A 20,637-nucleotide genomic window follows, 5' to 3' on the forward strand; every position below is an offset into this window, starting at 1 on the left:
GTTCCACTTGCATGCCAAACAGTGAAAGCAGCATAGACAAAGCTAAGCAATCCAACAGCCAATGGATCAGATCCAAGCTCTGCAGTCCTGCAACATCCTGTTCAGAATGGTGATGGACAATTAAGCAACTAACAGCAAAAAGGGGATCCTGGAGGTATCTCCATCCTCAACGGTGGTGGAGCCCAACACATCAGTGTAAAAGCCAAAGCTGAAGCATTTGCAACAATCCTAAGTCAGAAAGGCCAAGTGGATGATCCATCCTGGCCTTCACTTGTGGTTCCCAACACCAGAGATGTCAGTCTTCAGCCAATTAAATTCATTTTATGTGATATCAAGAAACATCAGAAGGCGCTAAGTACTGCAAAGGTTGATGGCCCTGGCAACATTCCAACGTGAGGTCTGAAGACCTAAGCTCCAGAACTAGTTACACCCTTAGCCGTGTTCCAGTACAGCCTCAATACTGGAGTCCACCAAGCAATGTGGAAAATTGCAATGGTATTTTCTTTCTGTCCACAAAAAGCAGGACAAATCCAATCCAGTAGTGGAAAGGGTCATCCACAGTGCAATCAAGCAGCTGTACTAGCCATATAAATACTGTGGCTACAAGACCAGGTAGGAGCTTGGGGAATTTGCAGAGACTACGTCAGTTCCTGGCTCCCCAAAGCCTATCTAGCATCCACAAGGCAGGAGTGCGATGAAATACTCTCCACTTGTCTGGATTAGTGCAGCTCCAACAACATTCAAGAAGCTGCATCATCCAGGACAAAGCAGCCTGCTTGATTGGCACCCCATTGACCATCTTCAACATCCATTCCCTCTACCAAGGAACATAGAGGAAGCAGCGTGTACCATATTAGAGATGCACTGCTGCAACTCACCAAGGCTTCTTTGATTGTACCTTCCAAACCCATGACCTCTACCACCTAGAAGGACAAGTGCAACAGATGCATGGGAACGCCAAGTTTCCCTCCAATTCACTTGCCATCCTGACTTGGAAATATATCGTCATTCTTTCACTGTTGCTGGGTCAAAATCCTGGAGCTCCCTATCTAACAGCACTGGATGTACCTACACTTCACAGGCTGAAGGCAGCTCATCACCATCTTCTGAATGGCAATTAGGGATGGGCAATAAAAATGATGGCCCAGCCAGCACCGTCACATCTCATAAATGAATAAAAATAAGCATACCACGAAAAGCACAATCCCTGAGTGCCTGCTCACTCCTGGAAGAAATTCATGGCACAATCCTGTAACGTGCTCTGTAATAAACATTTCCAGCCACTTTGTGCTCCTTCACTTGAGCATGATGCACATGTCATTACTGTTTACAGAGTATATGGATTTTAAGTCACATCCCACCTCCAAATCTTTGGCTGACACTGCTGTGACTAGACATTGAATCAGGCATTGGGTATTTTATTACCTGCAATCACCTGTGAAGTAATGAGACTCACTCTGACCTGAAAGAAAGCGGTTCTCTCTTTTCTAGCAACCCCTGGAATTGATTTTCCCGTTCAGATTCAGTTTGAATCTGGAGATCTCCAGGTGTCCAGCAACAGTTGCATTGTCAAGCACGGTAAGTAACCAGAGTGAAGTATTCCCACAGACAACAAACCCCCCCCCCCAAGGGCGCCAAGTTCAGCTTGCCCGGGGCGCCAGCAACCCTAGAGCCGGCGCTGGTGATGTGGAGCAGCAATTATTGAATTCCTGTACTGGCTGTGGTTATTCATACCTTCTCAACCTTGCAGTGTGGTGACCCTCAGGTTAAATCACCAGTCAGATCCCCCTCAAAAAGGTGAGAGCTGCATATGGTGCTCTGGGGATTTACATACATGGGATTTGCAGCAGCTATAAACAAATAAAAATTTAATTGAAGTGGAGAAATTTGAATTTCCACAAAGATAAAATATTTTTTTCAGGGACAGTGGGGCTGTTCACAAGTAATTCTTAACTTGGTACATTGTTTCAAACTTAGATGCACAAGCTGTGGTTTTTATAATGGTTTTTGCACAGACTAAAAGAGCAAGTTTTGGTAAATGACTTTTTTGCTCCATCGCAGCCTGGTGGGCCCCGAGGATTTGGGGTTGGGCGTGGTAGAGTGGCTGACAGCACCGACCCAATTTATTTATTTAACTGAGCTGCTGTGACAGGAAGAATTACAGAAAATGGTGACTGTCTCGCTGTCCTTAAGGCCACCAAATCTGAGCCAACGTGTCACAGGGAAGATCTGTACCCAGATTAAAGTGTGGCGGCTATAGCTAATTCACTAGCAGGCCATCCAACAGCTCCCGCCTGATCCGTTCTCACTCGACCCCGCCTCGTTCTCCCAGAACATAGCAATCCAGCACCACATGCAAACAACGCCCTTGGGAAAAAAAACCCGTGCAATTAAAATAAACATTGATGCGTATATTAAAATGATATTTGCAGAGATATCTCCGTTTCCTGATGTTTGTCCTGAAAAAAATAGTCGTTTAACTTGTAGTTTTTCGATAGGGGCGGGATAAACCCTTGTACTTGGATATCACATGGCAAATTCACCTGCTTGCCATGAGTAATGTATTTTCCTGTCATAAAGTTGAGTGACAATCTGATAACGTGAGCTATCTGCCCGGCTTCCAAAGGTCAGTGTAACTTGGAAGGGACGCGAAGGGTTTTTTTTTTACATTAATGATTTGTTGGATTCTATGCCATGTTGTATCATTTGTTGTTATGCAGTTTGGAAAACACATTGCTGGCGACCAGATCACCCGAAGATACATGGCCCACGTCCAGCAACTTTTCCCCCCCCCCCATTTAATCTCATTTTGCTTTAAAGCAGATTGAGTTGGTGCTTGAATTTATGATTTTGGTAGCCGCCTATGGCTTGCAAAGATAGTTGAAACTGCACAGCAAGAACAAGGAACAGGGTGGTGAGATTCTGGTCTCATATTTGCATTTACTCTGCAGTTATTGACAACTAAATATATGCAAAAGTGTGTAAACTGGAAATCAACAATATCGTCATCCAGTTCTTGTCAACGCTAAATACAGCTACGTTTAATACAGCAACGATCCGTGGTACTGGTTTTATATAAAGGCGACTTTTTAAAAATCGCAATATGTCACAGGTAATATAGGTTAAATATTTTTTAGGAGAAACCGAAGTACCTCCATCATTGACCGCACCTTAATCCAGTTTAGTTGAGATGACCCCTCCCAAACTGCGGGATCTGGGCAGAGTTCCAAGGGGTGGGACATTGGAGTGCCAGAATTGCACAGCAGAGGGGAGGAAGGGAGGAAATCATCTTTCTGGCTGGCGGTCTATGAATAAGTCATCTGAGTAACCGCAGCCCTAAATTCCCATTCATTAACAGGCTCAAATCTTGCCTGTTGCTAATCATCACAGCGTCCTCTTGACCACAATTTAAAAAATAAAACCCACCAGAAAATAAAATTCCAAACCAAATTCATCAGTGAAATTATTCAACATTGTAAACAAACTTGTGCATCCACCTGACTGTCCATCATGTTCCTTTATCTGTCCCAGTGCTCCGAGTGGAAGGCTGCTGACATCCAGTGGGGAGACAGTAGATGGGCTTTGGAGGATGTTCTGGGAGAGCTCTGGTACTAGAATGTTGGATCACTTTGCACCATTTTCGCATAGGTGACAGCAGCCTGGTCTGCCTGACTGACAGGAAACCGCAATAGCTGGTGGAGTAGGTGGATGAATGGTGTCATGCTGAGAAAGCATATTTGGTTCATGCTTCATGGGGCATACTCCCTGGGGTAGTGCCTCAGCAAACCTAGTAATCTGTTGGAGGACAGATTGTCAGATATACTGTGACACCCTGCAAGCCCCTTTGCACAATGAAATACAGTCATGGTGGCAGCAGTCTGTCCTTGCATAACTCAGTCTGAGCTTTCACTGCAACACTCAGACATTGGGTGGCTGTAATTGTACCGTAGTTGAAGCTGGGAAATGGCCACCAGATGCTGTATCAGGCTTCTTGGGCTTGTCTCCACAAATGTGCCAACAGAGTTGGTCATCACTTCCTTGCTGAAGTGGATGTGCTGCAAGTGCTGTGCAATGCCATGTTACAATTTGGTGATGGACTCTTCCTTGCTTCTTCACATTGGGCGCAGGCTTTCTGGGTAGGCCTGCCAAAGCACCGAGTATTTAATCGTGCATACACACCTCTTTGGTGCTATGTCCCATTAAAGTATTCAGCTGAGTCTCTGCAGTAGAACCTGTGAGTGACCTTGGCCACCAAGCAGCTGGCACTAGTGCTACCCCTGCTCATGCTCTGGCCATCCCTCTCCCCCTCTCGAGCTGATGTCCAAGCTGACGACGAAGCCTGTGTGGAATATAAGGAAAGTAGGAAGGAACTTAAGCAAGGAGTCAGGAGTGCTAGAAGGGGTCACGAAAAGTCATTGGCAAATAGGGTTAAGGAAAATCCCACGGCTTTTTACACGCACATAAAAAGCAAGAGGGTAGACAGGGAAAGGGTTGGCCCACTGAAGGATAGGCAAGGGAATCTATGTGTGGAGCCAGAGAAAATGGGCGAGGTACTAAATGAATACTTTGCATCAGTATTCACCAAAGAGAAGGAATTGGTGGATGTTGAGTCTGGAGAAGGGTGTGTAGATAATCTGGGTCACATTGAGATCCAAAAAGACGAGGTGTTGGGCGTCTTGAAAATTATTAAGGTAGATAAATCCCCAGGGCTGAAGGAGACTAGAGAGGAAATTGCTGAGGCCTTGGACAGAAATCTTTGGATCTTCACTGTCTTCAGGCGATGTCCCGGAGGACTGGAGAATAGCCAATGTTGTTCCTTTGTTTAAGAAGGGTAGCAAGGATAATCTAGGGAACTACAGGCTGGTGAGTCTTACGTCAGTGCTAGAGAAATTACTGGAGAGAATTCTTCGAACAGGATCTACTCCCATTTGGAAGCAAATGGACGTATTAGTGAGAGGCAGCATGATTTTGTGAAGGGAAGGTCGTGTCTCACTAACTTGATAGAGTTTTTCGAAGAGGTCACAAAGATGACTGATGCAGGTAGGGCAGTGGATGTTGTCGATATGGACTTCAGTAAGGCCTTTGACAAGGTCCCTAGGGTGAATGTGCTAAATTGGGGGAAGGCTAATTATAACAATACTAGGTGGGAACTGAAGAACCTAGATTGGGGGCGGATGTTTGAGGTTAAATCAACATCTGACATGTTGGAGGCTTTCAAATGTCAGTTGAAAGGAATTCAGGACCGGTATGTTTCTGTGCGGAAGAAGGATAAATTCTGCAGATTTCGGGAACCTTGGATAACGAGAGATAGTGTAGGCCTCACCAAAAAGAAAAAGGAGGCATTTGTCAGGGCTAGAAGGCTGGGAACAGATGAAGCCTGTCTGGAAGATAAGGAAAGTAGGAAGGAACTTAAGCAAGGAGTCAGGAGGGCCAAAAGGGGTCATGAAAAGCCATTGGCAAATAGGGTTAAGGAAAATCCCAAGGCTTTTTACTCGCACATAAAAAACAAGAGGGTAGCCAGGGAAAGGGTTGGCCCACTGAAGGACAGGCAAGGGAATCTATGTATGGAGCCAGAGGAAATGGGCAAGGTTCGAAATGAATACTTTGCATCAGTATTCACCAAAGACAAGGAATTGGTGGATGTTGAGTCTGGAGAAGGGTGTGCAGATAATCTGGGTCACATTGAGATCCAAAAAGACGAGATGTTGAGCGTCTTGAAAAATATTAAGGTAGATAAGTCCCCAGGGCCTGATGGGATCTACCCCAGAATACTGAAGGAGGCTAGAGACCTTGACATAAATCTTTGGATCCTCACTGTCTTCAGGTGATGTCCTGGAGGACTGGAGAATAGCTAATGTTGTTCCTTTCTTTAAGGAGGGTAGCAAGGATAATCCAGGGAACTACAGGCCGGTGAGCCTCAGTGGTAGGGAAATTACTGGAGAGAATTCTTCGAGACAGGATCTACTCCCATTTGGAAGCAAGTGGTCGTATTAGCGAGAGGCAGCACGGTTTTGTGAAGGGGAGGTCATGTCTCACTAACTTGATAGAGTTTTTCGAAGAGGTCACAAAGATGACTGATGCAGGTAGGGCAGTGGATGTTGTCTATATGGACTTCAGTAAGGCCTTTGACAAGGTCCCTCATGGCAGACTGGCACAAAAGATGAAGTCACACGGGATCAGGGTAAGCTGGCAAGATGGATGCAGAACTGGCTAGGTCATTAGAAAGCAGAGAGTAGCAATGGAAGGGTACTTTTCTGATTGGAGGGCTGTGACTAGTGGTGTTCCGCAAGGATAAGTACTGGAACCTTTGCTGTTCGTAGTATATATAAATGATTTGGAGGAAAATGTAACTGGTCTGATTAGTAAGTTTGCGGACAATGCAAAGGTTGGTGGAAGTGCGGATAGCGATGAGGACTGTCAGAGCATACAGCAGGATTTAGATCATTTGGAGACTTGGGTGGAGAGATGGCAGATGGAGTTTCATCCGGACAAATGTGAGGTAATGCATTTTGGAAGGTCTATTGCAGGTAGGGAATTATACAGTGAATGGTAGAATCCTCTAGAGTATTGACAGTCAGAGAGATCTAGGTGTACAGGTCCACAGGTCACTGAAAGGGGCAACACAGGTGGAGAAGGTAGTCAAGAAGGCATTCGGCATGTTTGCCTTCATTGGCTGGGGCATTGAGTATCAGAATTGGCAAGTCATGTTGCAGCTGTATAGAACATTAGTTAGGCCACATTTGGAGTATAGTGTTCAAATCTGGTCGCCACACTACCAGAAGGATGTGGAGGCTTTAGAGAGGGTGCTGAAGAGATTTACCAGGATGTTGCCTGGTTTGGAGGGCATTAGCTATGAGGAGCGGTTGAATAAACTTGGTTTGTTCTCACTGGAACGACGGAAGTTGAGGGGCGACCTGATAGAGGTCTACAAAATTATGAGGGGCATAGACAGAGTGGATAGTCAGAGGCTTTTTCCCAGGGTAGAGCGGTTAATTACTAGGGGGCATAGGTTAAGGTGTGAGGGGCAAGGCTTAGAGGAGATGTACGAGGAAATTTTTTACACAGAGGGTGGTGGGTGCCTGGAACTCGCTGCCGAAGGAGGTGGTGGAAGCAGGGGCGATAGTGACATTTAAGGGACATCTTGATAAATACATGAATAGAATGGGAATAGAGGGATACGGACCCCGGAAGTGTGGAAGATTTTAGTTTAGACAGGCAGCATGGTCGGCACAGGCTTGGAGGGCCGAAGGGCCTATTCCTGTGCTGTACTTTTCTTTGTTTAAGGATTCGATGTGTCAGGGGATGTGCCGGCCACATTGGCGCAGGTATCAATCTCATTGATCTTAAAGAAAGATGGGGATCCGGCAGAGTGATGATTCATATCACCCTATTTCACTACTGAGTGCAGATACAAAGTTGTTGGCGAAGGTCTTGGCTATGCGCCTGGAGCTGTGCCTTCCAGGGGTTATATTGGAGAAGGAGACGGGATTTGTTAAGGGTAGGCAACTGTCGACCAGTGCTCAGAGACTGCTGAATGTTGTTTTGTTCCCCTCTCCAGCCTCTCAGCCAGAGGTGATTATTTCATTAGATGTGGAAAAGGCATTTGATAGGGTTGAGTGGAATTATTCGTTTTAGCTCCTTGGAATGTTTGGTTGTGGGCCCAGATGTATAGCATGGATCCAGCTCTTGTCTAGGGCGCCATCGCTAGCGTTCATAAGAATGATTTGAGTTCCAAGTATTTCCAATTGATGAGAGGCATGAGCCAGGGGTGTCCACTGTCTCCACTATTGTTTGCCTTAGCAATTGAGCCTCCAGCCATAGAGCTGAGGTCATCTACGAAGTGGAGGAGAATAGAGGGGTGGGGGGGGGGGGGGGGGGGGGGTGCGTGGAGCATAAGATGTAATTGTATGTGGATGACTTGTTGTCTGTGAGGAACCTCTCACCAGAGGACATAATGAAGCTGCTCAAGAGGTTTGGTAACTTCTCGGGGTATAAATTGAACTTGGGCAAAAGTGAATGCTTTCCGGCCAATCTCCCAGAGAGGGGTTACCCTTTTGCCTGGCCAGGTCCAGCTTCCGTTATCTGGGAATCTGGCTGGCTCACGATTGGGCCTCACTTTATAAATTTAATTTTGGGGATCCGGTCAATGTGGTGAAGGATGACCTGAAGAGGTAGGAAAACCTCCCTCTGATCTTGGTGGTAGGGTTTAGTTGGTCAAAATGAATAGGTTTTTATTTTTGTTTCTGTACCTTCCAATTTTACTCCCTAAATCTTTCTTTGCTAAAGTCAGTAAAATGTTATCTTTTTTTATTTGGGCGGGTAAGACCCAACGGATTGGCAGGGTATTTTTGCAAAGGGACAGGAAGCCTGGGGGTCTGGCTTTGCTCAATCTGTTATCTTATTATTGGGTGGGGAATAGTAAGAGGGTAATACGCAGGATGGAGTCCATGTGGGGGCGGATGAGGGGGAGGTGCCTGCAGAGGCTCCAGTTTGAGAACGTTAGTTGCTGCTCTTCTTCCGTTCTCCTCCGTCCGGTGGTGGAGGCCATCTTGAGAATATGGAGTTTTGGCAGCACTTTTAGCTGGCTGCTATGTCATTGTTGATCCCAATTTCTGAGATTCATCGTTTTGTATCAGCGGCCTTGGACTCAGTGTTTTGCACATGGAAGAGAAGGGACTGGAGCGGTTTGGAGATTTGTTTATAGATGGGAAGTTCGCTGACTTTGAGGAAGTGGGTGGGCAAGTACCGGCTTCCAAGAGCTAACTTGTTTTGGTATTATCAGGAGAGTACGCAAATTGATTTCTTCCTTCCCCTCGTCGATGTATAGGATTCTTTCAGTGATGGATGCAGAGGAAGGGATGATATTGGACATTTGTAGTTGATGTGTTATCTGTGTTGGTCTAACATCGACTGCAACTGGATGCAGTAAAATGAGAAACAGGCTTCCGACACAGGAGATGGTCCAACGCTGTTTTATTGAACCTGTTTGCTGTACATAATCTGCTGTGGGTTGACACTCTATTAACCTAACTGATAACCTCCTACTGTCTTAACCAGACTAGCTCTATATCACATGGTGATGATGTTAATTGGCCTGTGCACTGCGACTATCTCCCTGGCCGTGTCCTGTGAGAGAGGGAGAGCCTTAATGCCCTGTGGGCTTTATAGTGGTGGTGTCCTGTCTGCTGATTGGTTGTTCTGTGTCACGTGTGTTCATTGGTTATCCTGTGTGTTAATCACTGCCTGTCTGCATCTCATGATATACATGAGTGGATATTATGACAATAGTCTGCTCGTGTGAATGGAACAGGTTCCACTGGATGGGTTGAAGAGGAAGTGGGAGAGGGAGCTGGGCCAGGTGTTTGAAGGGGGGGGTTGTGGAGCGAACCTCTACACGGAATCCACTCCACTCCCTCGTGCACTAGGCTCAATCTGATTCAGTTTAAAGTGGTTCAAAGGACATAGATGAGTGGGTTCTTCTCGGATGTAGAGGATAGGTGTGAACGGTGTTCTAGGGCTCCGGCGTACCATACACACATGTTCTGGTCTTGTTCTCAGCTTATGAGCTTTTGGATCTCCTTCAGCACCATGTTGAGAATTCATCGGTTTGAGTTGGAGTCTTGCCCTTTGGTGGCTATCTTTAGGGTTTCAGATTTACCGGAGCTGCAGAAGGGGGTGAAGGCAGATTCTCTGGCCTTCGTGTCGCTGATAGCCCGAAGGGGGCCTGCTCTTTAGATGGAAGTCTTCGGTCTCATCCAGTGCCGTGGCGTGATTAATGACGGAGTTCTTATAATTGGAAAAAATCAAGTATATCTTGAGAGGGCCAATGGAAGGCTTCTATTTGAGGCGGCAGCTGCTCGTTTCCTACTTCAAGGAACTGGTTACCGTCAGATGTGGGGGGGGATTGGGTTTTGCTCTTTTTGGTTTTGGTTCTGGGGTTGGCGGAGGTGGGGGGGGTTGAAATATGGCGACGGTTGTTTGAATATTGTAATTGTTCTTTGAATGTGGTTGTGAAGGTGTTAGATTGGAAAAACCTAACAAAAATACATATTTTTAAAGTCATGCTTGGTGGTTTCTGCACATTTCTTGACCACTATCCAATTTAGTGCCTGAAGATTTTTAATCCAGCTCATTTTATAGCATTTAGCATAGTTTGTGGTTACTAGCAGAACACTCGCTGAAGGAATTACCCTGAAATATGACCTTGTTTTGTGATTTTCTCGACATTGCAGGGGTACGGTGAGGATTGGAGAGGCGGCAGTGGGACGTGTTTCCCCCCCAGAATGGCATGCCTTCTACGTAGCTGTTCCAGTCCTCTTTTCAGTACAGTGGTGCCATTAAAATTGAAGATAGTGAAGACCCACTGTTTGCGACAGTTTAAAACTCGCCAGGCCCTCTGGTGTCAGAAGCCAGGTACAGGAACAACAACTTGTAGAGGCAGTCACTTGTATAATTTTGCGTTTGAAAGCAATGTATAAAGATGGAAATCCACAGATGATCTACTGTGGTGTTTCTAGCTGTGACTCTCTGATGATGCACCCACGTGTGGGTGATGCCTTCTCGGGGTTGACAATTTTGTTGTCGTATCTGTTCCAAACCTTACCCGGTGTGATGCTCTCTGTTGCCTCATGATCTTAATTGTTCGTCACCCTGCAAGAAAGAACTAAGCAAAATATCATAACGAATGACTTAGAATAAGAAAAGAATGAAATATTAAGGTGATGATTAATATTATTTGAGTAAAAATATTGCAATAATTGCATTGAATTGGAAATGGGAAGCTGTTTATGGAGAGGACCAGTCATCAAATGGAGTTAACAGGGTAAAATTACAATTTTAAGAATTGTAATGTAAATTAAAATGACTACTGAATTAAAACTATAAGAACAAGATATTTAATTTTAACTAAAGAATACTATTAATTTAACATTTTAAAATTAGTCAGGCTCTGGGGCCAACCTTGGAAAAATGACCTGTAAAAAGTGAGAAAAATGCTTCAAATATGTCTTTTGCAAAAAATAAGAAAAGCTAATGAAGTATTTTTGTAGGAACCATGGCAACCAATCTATGGACACAGTAATCTCTCACAAACTGCAATGTGACAACGATCAGAAAGGCTTTTTTTGTGATGTTAATTGAGGGATAATTATCAGCCAGGGAACCAGGGATAACTCCCGTGCTCCTCTTCAGATAGTTCCTGGGATCTTTTCCATCCACCTGAGAGGCAAACTGGACCTCGGTTTAATATCTCATCTGACAGCACCTCCAACAGTGCAGTACTACCTCAGTGGAGTGCTGGCCTTGGTTTTCATGCTCAGCTCTTGGAGCAGGATTTGAATCTAGAACCTTGTGACTGGAGGTAGGAATGGTACCACTTGAGCCATGGCTGACACTCAAATGTTATTCCGAGGGAATAAGAGGATTGGTAAAAGTATTAGCCGTGGTCCAAATATGTTCAAAAGAGCTAAATTCCAGAGATGAGCCGAGAGTGGCTTACTATCAAAGCAACATTTGGCTAGAAGCCCTTGCAAAATTAAAGTCAATGGAAATCAGGATGAAAACTCTTCACTGGTTGGAGTTATGATTGAAGATGGTTGTGGTGGTTGGAGGCCAATCATCCCAGCCCCAGGATATCGCTGCAGAGGTTACTCTGGGCAGTGTCCTATGTGCAACCATCTTCAGCTGTTTCACCAATGAGCATCCTTCTAACATTTGGTCAAAAGTGCGGATGTTTAATGATGATTGCAGTGTCCAGTTCTATTTGTGATTCGTTAAGGTGCTGAAGGAGTCCCTGTCCACATACAGAAAGGCCAGGACAGCATTCAGAAATGGGCTGGTAAGTGGCAAATAACATTTGTGCCAACAAGTACCAGGCAATGACCATCTCCAAGATTGATTGAATATAATCACCTCATCTTGACATTCAATGGCATTACTATCACTGATTTCCCCACCATCAACAAGCTGGGGTGACCATTGACCAGAAACTTAAACTGGAATAGTCATGAATACCTTGACTACAAGAGCAGGTCAGAAATTAGGAATTCTGAGGTGAGTAACTGGCCTCCTGACTCCCTACTCCCTGCTACAGAAAGTCATGAACAGGGCCCGGTCCATCATGCGGACTCGCCTGCCATCCATTGACTCGGTCTACACCTCCTGCTGCCTTGGAAAAACAGGTAGCATAACCAAGGGCCCCCTCCCCCAACCCAGGCTATACTCCCTTCCAACCACTTCCATGGGGCGGAAAGATGGTGGGAGGGGAGGAGGCGGGGTGTCTCAGCAATCCTCGTAATCTGTAGGAACGCAGATTGCTGAACCCATGTGAAATCCTCCAAACTCCTTTAAACATTGGTATCCGCAGGCACTGTCTGTGCCTGCATGCGGGGATCACATACACTTGGTCTTCGTTTTCACGGCAATACTGAGACATGTCACAGTATCTTCTTATGCTGGAAGATGAGACATCAACCAGCTGATACTGCATGGTGGTTGGGTCCTCATATATTCTCATGTAGTGGCCAACACTTGGACACTAAAAAAGATAGGCTTCAAATTCTGTGCAAAATCTCTGCCAAGTTAGCGCTGGACTACTACCAGGAATGGACAGGTTGTTTTACAAGGAAAGGTTGGCAGGTTAGGGCTGCATATACCTTTAGAAGAATAAGAAGTGACTTGATTGAAACCTTTAAGATCCTGAGGGGTATTGACAAGGTGGATATGGAGAGGTTGTTTCCTCTTGTGGGAGAATTTAGAATAAGGGGTTGCTCATTTAAGACACAGATTAGGAGAATTGTTTTCTCTCAGAGATCCCTTCCTCAAAAGGCAGTGGACGCAGAGTCTTTGGATATTTTTAAGGAAGAGCACTTTGTGGAAGTTTGTGTTAAAGTCAGGCACCATTTTGAGGTGATTCAAAAAGTGCTTGTGCTGAGAACTCAAAAAAAAACTTCTATCCTTGATCTCCACACTGATTCGTGAATTCCTCTTAAAACATGGCTCCAGGAAGGTGTTTGAATATAGATACATAAGATTTTACAATTGAATTATTTAAAAGAAAAGAAAATATTTTTTTAACAAACCTGTATTATTGAGTACAAAGCCCATTTTTTTCCTCTTCTTGGTCCTAAAAGCAGAGGCAACTCATAGTCATATCTAATAGCCGGCTTATTCCATTTGGGAGTGCTTTTATTTTAAATTAGTCTTGGCATTGTTTCCAGAAATGACATTATAAGCTAAAATGTTTACATTTTTTCCAACTGTTTTACGTGGAACACCGGGTTCGATTTTCCAACCGCGTTGCACCTGGCATCAAACTCGTTGCACCCGGGCATTGTGGGAGAAGCTCAAATCTGACTTTGTGCTGGGCGCAAATCCCCATGCGAGTCACCCGACCTACAGTGCACAACACGATCTGGATCACGTCCTCACCGGGCGTGATCCAGATAATTATATTCAAATGATCCATTAGGCGCACCTGGGTTGAGGCCGCATTCTCCTGGCTCCCGGGAGTTACTGGCTGCACCGATGAGGCCTCACCCAGGTGGTGGATAGTATTGGTCTCCGCAAGTGGAGATCAGGTGTGTAGGCCACTCCAGGGTCTTGTAGGCTATTGAAGCCCCCGGTTGGTTGGGGATAGGGCAGGGGAGTACCCTGGCACTCCCTGGGCACCCTGGCAGGTTGGCACTGCCAGGATTTCAAGGGTACTGCCTGGGTGCCAGGTCAGCAGTGCCAATGGTGGGGGCCTAAGGGGGCCCATGCCCTTGAAGGGGGATATGAAAGGACATCATGAACATTGGGGGGGTGCTGAAAGAGGGGAGTGTTTGACGAGGGGATCCTAAAGGTTGGGGGGGGGCACTTATTGACTCCATAGCATAGTGTGCACACCTGGGGAACGGAAGAGGCGGAGTGATGCCCATGTCTGAGGGTTTGCCATTGTCCGTGGGTGAAGAATGTGAGGGAGCCTCAAGCCCACTTAGAAATCGGGGTAACCTTTCATAATGTTGCCTCAGTCTCTGAGGAGCCAGTCCCGCTGGCGAGTTCAGCTCCCTACTGATGAAACATTTCTAACTATGGGCTGGACTTGGGAGAAACTTACCGGGCCGCAAAAAATGACTTAAGTACAGGTGAATACAGGTCTGAATCTTATCTAAAAAGCCGGTGGGAAACACCTCACCAAACCCGCCCAAAATGACACAGTTATTTTTTTTGGGAGAATCGTGCCCAACATCAATAAATATACGCCAGTGTTGCTTTCGCTAGGACGTGAGGAGAAATCAGGCAGATGACGAGAATAATTATATAAAGTGACTGAAAAAAGCACAAGTATTTATTTGTCTGTTCGATGTGTGGTTTACAAGGTAACACATTGGAAGGAAGCATTGTTGCTTCACACCGCCAGGGACCCGGGTTCTATTCCCGGCTTGGGTCACTGTCTGTGCAGAGTCTGTACATTCTCCCAGTGTCTGCGTGGGATTCCTCCGGGTTCTCCGGTTTCCTCCCACAAGTCCTTGTGCTTGTTAGGTAAAGTGGACATTCTGAATTCTCCCTCAGTGTACTCATAGTGTGGAGATGAGAGGATTTTCACAGTAACTTCATTGCAGCGTTAATGTAAGTCAATATGTGACACTAATGAAGATTGTTATTGTTACATTATCGCAGTTTGTTAATGGGCAGTGTGTTGTTTGTGATGGTAGGAATTCCCTATAAACAACTGACAGTAGGAGTCCCTAAAGAGATCTTCCAGAATGAGAAACGAGTGGCTTTATCTCCAGCTGGTGTTCAGGCTCTGGTGAAACAAGGATTTAAGGTGGTGGTAGAAACTGGTGCTGGCGAAGCATCGAAATTCTCTGATGACCAATATAAAGAAGTTGGTGCCAATATTATAGGGACCAAAGAGGCTCTGGGTTCTGATCTTGTTGTCAAGGTAAGATTTGTTCTTGTTTGAATTATACTATTGTGCATTTCACCGTACCATATAGTGAGATATTCAAGTCACTCAGTTAGTTCTTTGGTTTTGTTTCTCAACAATCATTATGTTATGGACGGCACGGTAGCATAGTGGTTAGCACTGTTGCTTCACAGCGCCAGGGTACCAGGTTCGATTCCTGGCTTGGGTCACTCTCTTTGCGAAGCCTGTATGTTCTCCTCGTGTCTGTGTGGGTTTCCTCCGGGTGCTCCGGTTTCCTCCCACAATTCCTAGGTTTTGGGTAATTTGGACAGTCTGAATTCTCCCTCAGTGTACCTGAACAGGCCCCGGAATGTGGCAACGAGGGGCTTTTCACAGTAACTTCATTGCAGTGTTAATGTAAGCCTACTTGTGAAAATAAAGATTATTATTATTAGATATTTAATGATCCTTGGAGATTGCTTTACATTCTCTCATTATTGAGGCTTTGGAAGTACACTTAACACTGGAAAGTTGAGATTCTGCTGTCTATTAATTTGAATGCAAAAGTACATTATAGTTGGAGAGAACCAGCTTATTTGCTTGGCCTGCCACTGGAATTGGAATCATCATAGAATTTACAGGGCAGAGGGAGGCCTTTTGGCCCATCGAGTCTGCACCGGCCCTTAGGTCTGCACCCTACCCAACCTCCACCCCATCCCTGTACCCCAGCAACACAACCCAACCTTTTTGGAGACGAAGGGTAATTTAGCATGGCCAATCCACCTAACCTGCACATCTTTGGACTGTGGGAGGAAACCGGAGCGCCCGGAGAAAACGCACGCAGACACATGGAGAAAGTGCAAACTCCGCACAGACAGTGACCCAAGCCGGGAATCGAACCTGGGACCCTGGAGCTGTGAAGCAACTGTGCTAACCACTGTGTTACCGTGCCCCTCCCCAGTGAAGAAGTTTACCTCCGGACTATTCAATTTGTTAATTTTATTTTATTCTGAATTTCTAAATTGTTCTCTAAACGTCAGTAAAAGTTATGAGGAGACGGCTTCAGAAATAGACTGTTGGTGCAAATTACCTCCTTCACTCGCAAGAAAACAGTTCATGTAAAAATTATTGGTTCTTTCCCTTTCAACTTTCGTGAAACCACAACTTTTTAATGTAATTAGCTTGCAGGAAAAGTGATTCCCATCAGCGGTGAATTGCTTCCCTGAAGCATGTGGTGAGCCCATCTGATGTTGGTAATTGTTTTGATAAGAATATGAATCTGCACGCTTCTCAATTTTAGATGCATATCCCAGAACTCTGAAATGGTTTAAATGTTCTTTGCCAACTCAAAGTGGTGTCCTTGATCTGGTGTGTTCTTATTTTAAAATGTTTTTTAATTGGCATTTTTCAATTTTACAGAGCGAAACTTTTGTGTCCGATATTTACAACTTATACAGTTTCTTATTTACGTAAATAGAACATAACATAGAACATGTTATGTTCTATGTAGGTAAATAAGAAACTGTATAAATCTTTCTTCATATCTTTTCTCCCTATTCCCTCCTTGATACCCCCCTCTGCCGCCCTGGGTGTTCTATTGCTGAGCTCCTGTTCTTTGTTTTCCCCCCTTCTGGGGTTTGTTGCAGGCCTTGTGGGTTCGGGGGAAAAGGGGGGGGAGCTACCTGCCCCCTCTCCTCCCCCTCCTCCTCCCTCCCTCCATGCTTCCCCCTGTGGCTCCCCTGGCTTTTCTCCTCATCTCCCCCTCTCTTCCCCCTTTGTAGCTCCTTGTAGTGTGTATTCTTGTCTGCTCTCCCCCGCCTACCCCTCTTTCCCTAGTCGCTGCTGGCCTCGAACAGGCCGAGGAATTTCCCCATGCTTTGTGAAAGCCCTCTTCCGAGCTTCGGATGGTGTGCTTGATCTTCTCCGAATGGAGAAATTCCGCCAGGTCTGCCAGCCAGTCTGCAGCTGTGGGTGGTTCTGCTGATTGCCAGTCCGGCAGGATTCTCCGGCATGCGATTTTTGGAAGCGAAAGCAAAGTGCCCCCTTCCCCATATGAAGTTCTGGCTAGTCCGATTCCCCGAATACTACCACGGGCCCGGCTCCACCCTCACCTCCACAACCTTGGACATTGCCTCGAAGAAGGCTGTCCAGAACCCTTCAAGTCTGGGGCCGACCCAGAACATGTGGGCATGGTTGATCGGGCCTTCTTGGCACCATTCATATTTATCTTCCACCTCCGGGAAGAACCTGTTCATTCGGGTTCTGGTTAGGTGCGCTCCACTTTAAACTGCATAAGATTGATCCTTGTACAGGAGGAGATGGAATTGGCCCTGGTCAGTGCTTCACTCCAGAGTCCCTAACCCCCAACCCAGGTGTTCAATTGCTAGGGTGAACAGGAGCAGGACAGGGGGCATCCCTGCCGTGTGCAGCTGGAAGTATTCAGAGCTGGTGGTGTTGGACCGGATGCTCCGGAGGCATGGTACAGGATTTTCACCAAGGAGGTGAACCCTGCCCCTCGCCCAAACCGCTCCAGGGGGATGTCTGTACAATCGCATTCCGTTGGGTCTTGGTCTTTTTTGGGTATCAGTGATATCGTGGCCTGTAGGAGGCAGGATGCCTCTTGCTAGTGAATCTGCGAACATATCCCTTGGGTGTGGGACTAGGGCCGGCGCCCATCAGGTCCCGGCCCCGTTCAGCCTGCGCGGAGCTGATGCTCTCCATGATTTCTCCCAGACCTATTTATTGGTGCTTCCAGTTCCCCCCGCCTGTCCTCCCCCACAACTGGCAAGTCTAGTCCATTGAGGAGCTGTTTCATCCCCACACCCCGCGGGTGGACTCGGGAGTGTACAGCCCTCGGTACAAGGTCTCAAATGCCCGGTTGACCTCTTCTGGCTCCGTTACTTGTCTGCCTCTGCAAAATTTGTATCTGTGCTATTTCCCTCGTGGCTGCCTGCTTTCTCAGCTGGTGACCCAGTAGGTGGCCAGCCTTAATATAGACATACAGTGCAGAAGGAGGCCATTCAGCCCATCGAGTCTGCACTGACCCACTTAAGCCCTCACTTCCACCCTATCCCCGTAACCCAATCATCCCTCCCAACCTTTTTGGTCATTAAGGGCAGTTTATCATGGCCAATCCACCTAACCTGCATGTCTTTGGACTGTGGGAGGAAACCGGAGCACCCGGAGGAAACCCACGCAGACACGGGAAGAACATTCAGACTCCGCACAGACAGTGACTCAGCGGGGAATGGAACCTGGGACCCTGACACAGTGCTATCCACTTGTGTTACCCTGCTGCCTAAAATACTCCTTCAAATAATATGTTCTAACGATTCCAAGAAGTTTTTTTTCTTGATAATGTTGGACATGCCGTTATAATAAATCATTGGATTCAGGAAAAAGCTTTGAATTGACTGCAGTTGGATCAGTTTTCACCTCCTGTCAATAGGGTACTGAAAGAAACCTAGGCGGTTTTTTTACAAGGGAAGATGGAAATTGCAGAACATTTCACCTGCACAGCTGACTCATATCTCCTCAATGATTATGAAAGAGGAATAGCCCACTTCCCGACCCCGTGTCACTCAATAGAACATAAAAAGGGGCAGCACGGTGGCGCAGTGGTAGTACTGCAGTCTCACGGCGTCGAGGTCCAAGGTTCGATTTCGGCTCTGGGTCACTGTCTGTGTGGAGTTTGCACGTTCTCCCCTTGTTTGCGTGGGTTTCGCCCCCACAACCCAAAGATGTGCAGGGCAGGTGGATTGGCCATGCTAAATTGCCCCTTAATTGGAAAAAATGAATAGGGTACACTAAATTTAAAAAAAAAGAAAAAGGAAAAAAAAATAGAACATAAAAAGAAGAAGCATTTTTTAAAAGAATGGTGGTGTTTGTTTTATGTTTGTGATGCCCTCCTCCTTTCCTTCCTCTCACCCCTGTCTCCACCACTCCCTTCACTCAAGGTCAGCTTCCTGCTAACTCTATCTAGGCCTGTGTATGAATTTGAGTCATTTATTCAGGGTACTCCGGACCTTTGGGAGATAGAGGAGAAACTGAGCTGGCAATGGGACACTCCTTCAAATAATGGCCCTTTGCATAGAGCAGGAAATAAAGATTTTAAAGACTGACTTCTTGTAAGTTGTTATAGATGTAACTTGTTCACAGAACAAAATGGGTTGCATTATGTATTTATAAAATCTTTCTTTAAGGTTCGGGCTCCAACCTTCAACACTGCACTGGGAGTTCATGAAGCTGACCTTCTAAAAGATTCAGCAACTCTGGTCAGCTTTATCTATCCAGCTCAGAACCAAGAGCTGCTTGATAAACTCTTTTTGTGTAAGACTACGGTGTTAGCAATGGAACAAGTTCCCCGAGTTACAATTGCCCAGGGGTATGATGCTCTTAGTTCAATGGCCAATATTGCAGGGTAAGAACCATTAGTATTTTATGATTGTTTGCATTGAAAATATTGTGTATGACTTGCGACAATTCAAGGATTTTGAGAAAACTGCAAGCCATTCAAGCTTAAATTTCTTCTTATCCTCAATATGTTTGTGATGCTCCCTTGACTGTTTTTGTTGAAAAGACCCTTCTTTTTTTTTTAAAGTGAACACAAAGTTGTCTAATAGCCCTAGAAGCCTAACTGGTTCGTCATTGTCCTTTGCAGAATGAAACCTACAAATGTAACTTCTATTCACTCCATTCCTTTTCTAAAACATGAAGAAATTAGTTAGGGGAATGTTTGACATTAATGAAATGTGCCTGGGAGTAGGATATGGGCTTGTGTCTGCATCTCCATCTACTGGAACGGCTTTGCTTCTCTCCAGTGAATGAAATGAGGCAGTTCTTTAGATATTAACTAGTACAACTCAGCTTCCAAACACATTGGGCGGGATTCCCTGGCCGCGTATGCCTGGTGACTGGAGAATCCCGCCCGAGGTCAATGAACTTTTCCATTATCCGCGTCTCGCCCATGGCGATCTTTTGGCGGGTAGGGTGGAAGAATCGAACCCATTAAATCATACATTACCCCATTTGTCTAGAGAAAGTGCCATTTTTTAATTTGTTGCAAATCCTCTAGACTTGGCACCACACTTGTGTGGTGAGGAGTATAGGCCCATTAATTTGTTGCTCTATCCTCGATAACTTGTGTTAAGCTTGGGTGTTGCACAGTGCATTAAAATCAGACCAATTCCTTTCCCTGAAAACCTTCTTCTAATGGCCTCTGTTCCCATGTGGATGAAATGAGAAAGGTTAATTTATAATTTGATAGTTAATCTGCTGTGAGCGGGCTTTCTTTTTCATCAGATAAACCTAACACAGTTCCAACGTAATATATTACTGTAAAGTGATGGAAGCTGAATAACAAAACAGCTTTGTCGACCTTTGATAAATATAAGACTTGGGTGGATTAGCTGCGTTTCTTTTGAAGTTGAGTAAGACCTATTTTAAAAGTGGCTGCACTACAGCCTTGTATCAGAACAATATCGTTGAATGTTAGTATTTGTGAACAGTAACAGAAAAATAACTATATGCAATATAAATACTAAAATAATACTTTGGTGATTTGAAATGAATAACTTTTCCATGTGGCATGTGGAATATTCAAGAGTGAAATTCAGGTCTCCATTTTTCCAAGGGGCTGAGAAACCTCTGATCATGAATGGGAGTGGGTGGCATTTAGGTGTTCCTAGCAGCCACTTAAATCATATATACTGTAGAAAATTAGGGGTACCCCATGTGTTTTAGGATAGGCC

The 20,637-nt window shown here is 45.5% G+C and overlaps 1 protein-coding gene across 7 annotated transcripts in view; it reads left to right on the top strand.

Moving 5' to 3' along the window:
- The first annotated feature begins 1,523 nt into the window (after window positions 1-1,523).
- The window catches only part of LOC119962774 (NAD(P) transhydrogenase, mitochondrial-like), a 226,657-nt gene continuing 207,543 nt past the window's right edge, over window positions 1,524-20,637 (top strand). The window contains exons 1-5 of one of the 7 annotated variants that reach the window (XM_038790844.1): window positions 1,524-1,578; window positions 10,233-10,413; window positions 11,777-11,836; window positions 14,694-14,923; window positions 19,090-19,307. In XM_038790844.1, coding sequence (XP_038646772.1) covers window positions 10,284-10,413; window positions 11,777-11,836; window positions 14,694-14,923; window positions 19,090-19,307 — 638 coding nt within the window. In that variant the 5' untranslated portion in view covers window positions 1,524-1,578; window positions 10,233-10,283. Of the gene's footprint in view, window positions 1,579-1,717; window positions 1,798-2,542; window positions 2,627-3,044; window positions 3,113-10,232; window positions 10,414-11,776; window positions 11,837-14,693; window positions 14,924-19,089; window positions 19,308-20,637 lie in introns of those variants that run through there. The other 6 variants (XM_038790843.1, XM_038790842.1, XM_038790845.1 and 3 more) reach the window with 6 other exon arrangements.

The sequence above is a fragment of the Scyliorhinus canicula genome, chromosome 3 (genome assembly GCF_902713615.1).
Source record: "Scyliorhinus canicula chromosome 3, sScyCan1.1, whole genome shotgun sequence".
Taxonomy (NCBI): domain Eukaryota; kingdom Metazoa; phylum Chordata; class Chondrichthyes; order Carcharhiniformes; family Scyliorhinidae; genus Scyliorhinus; species Scyliorhinus canicula.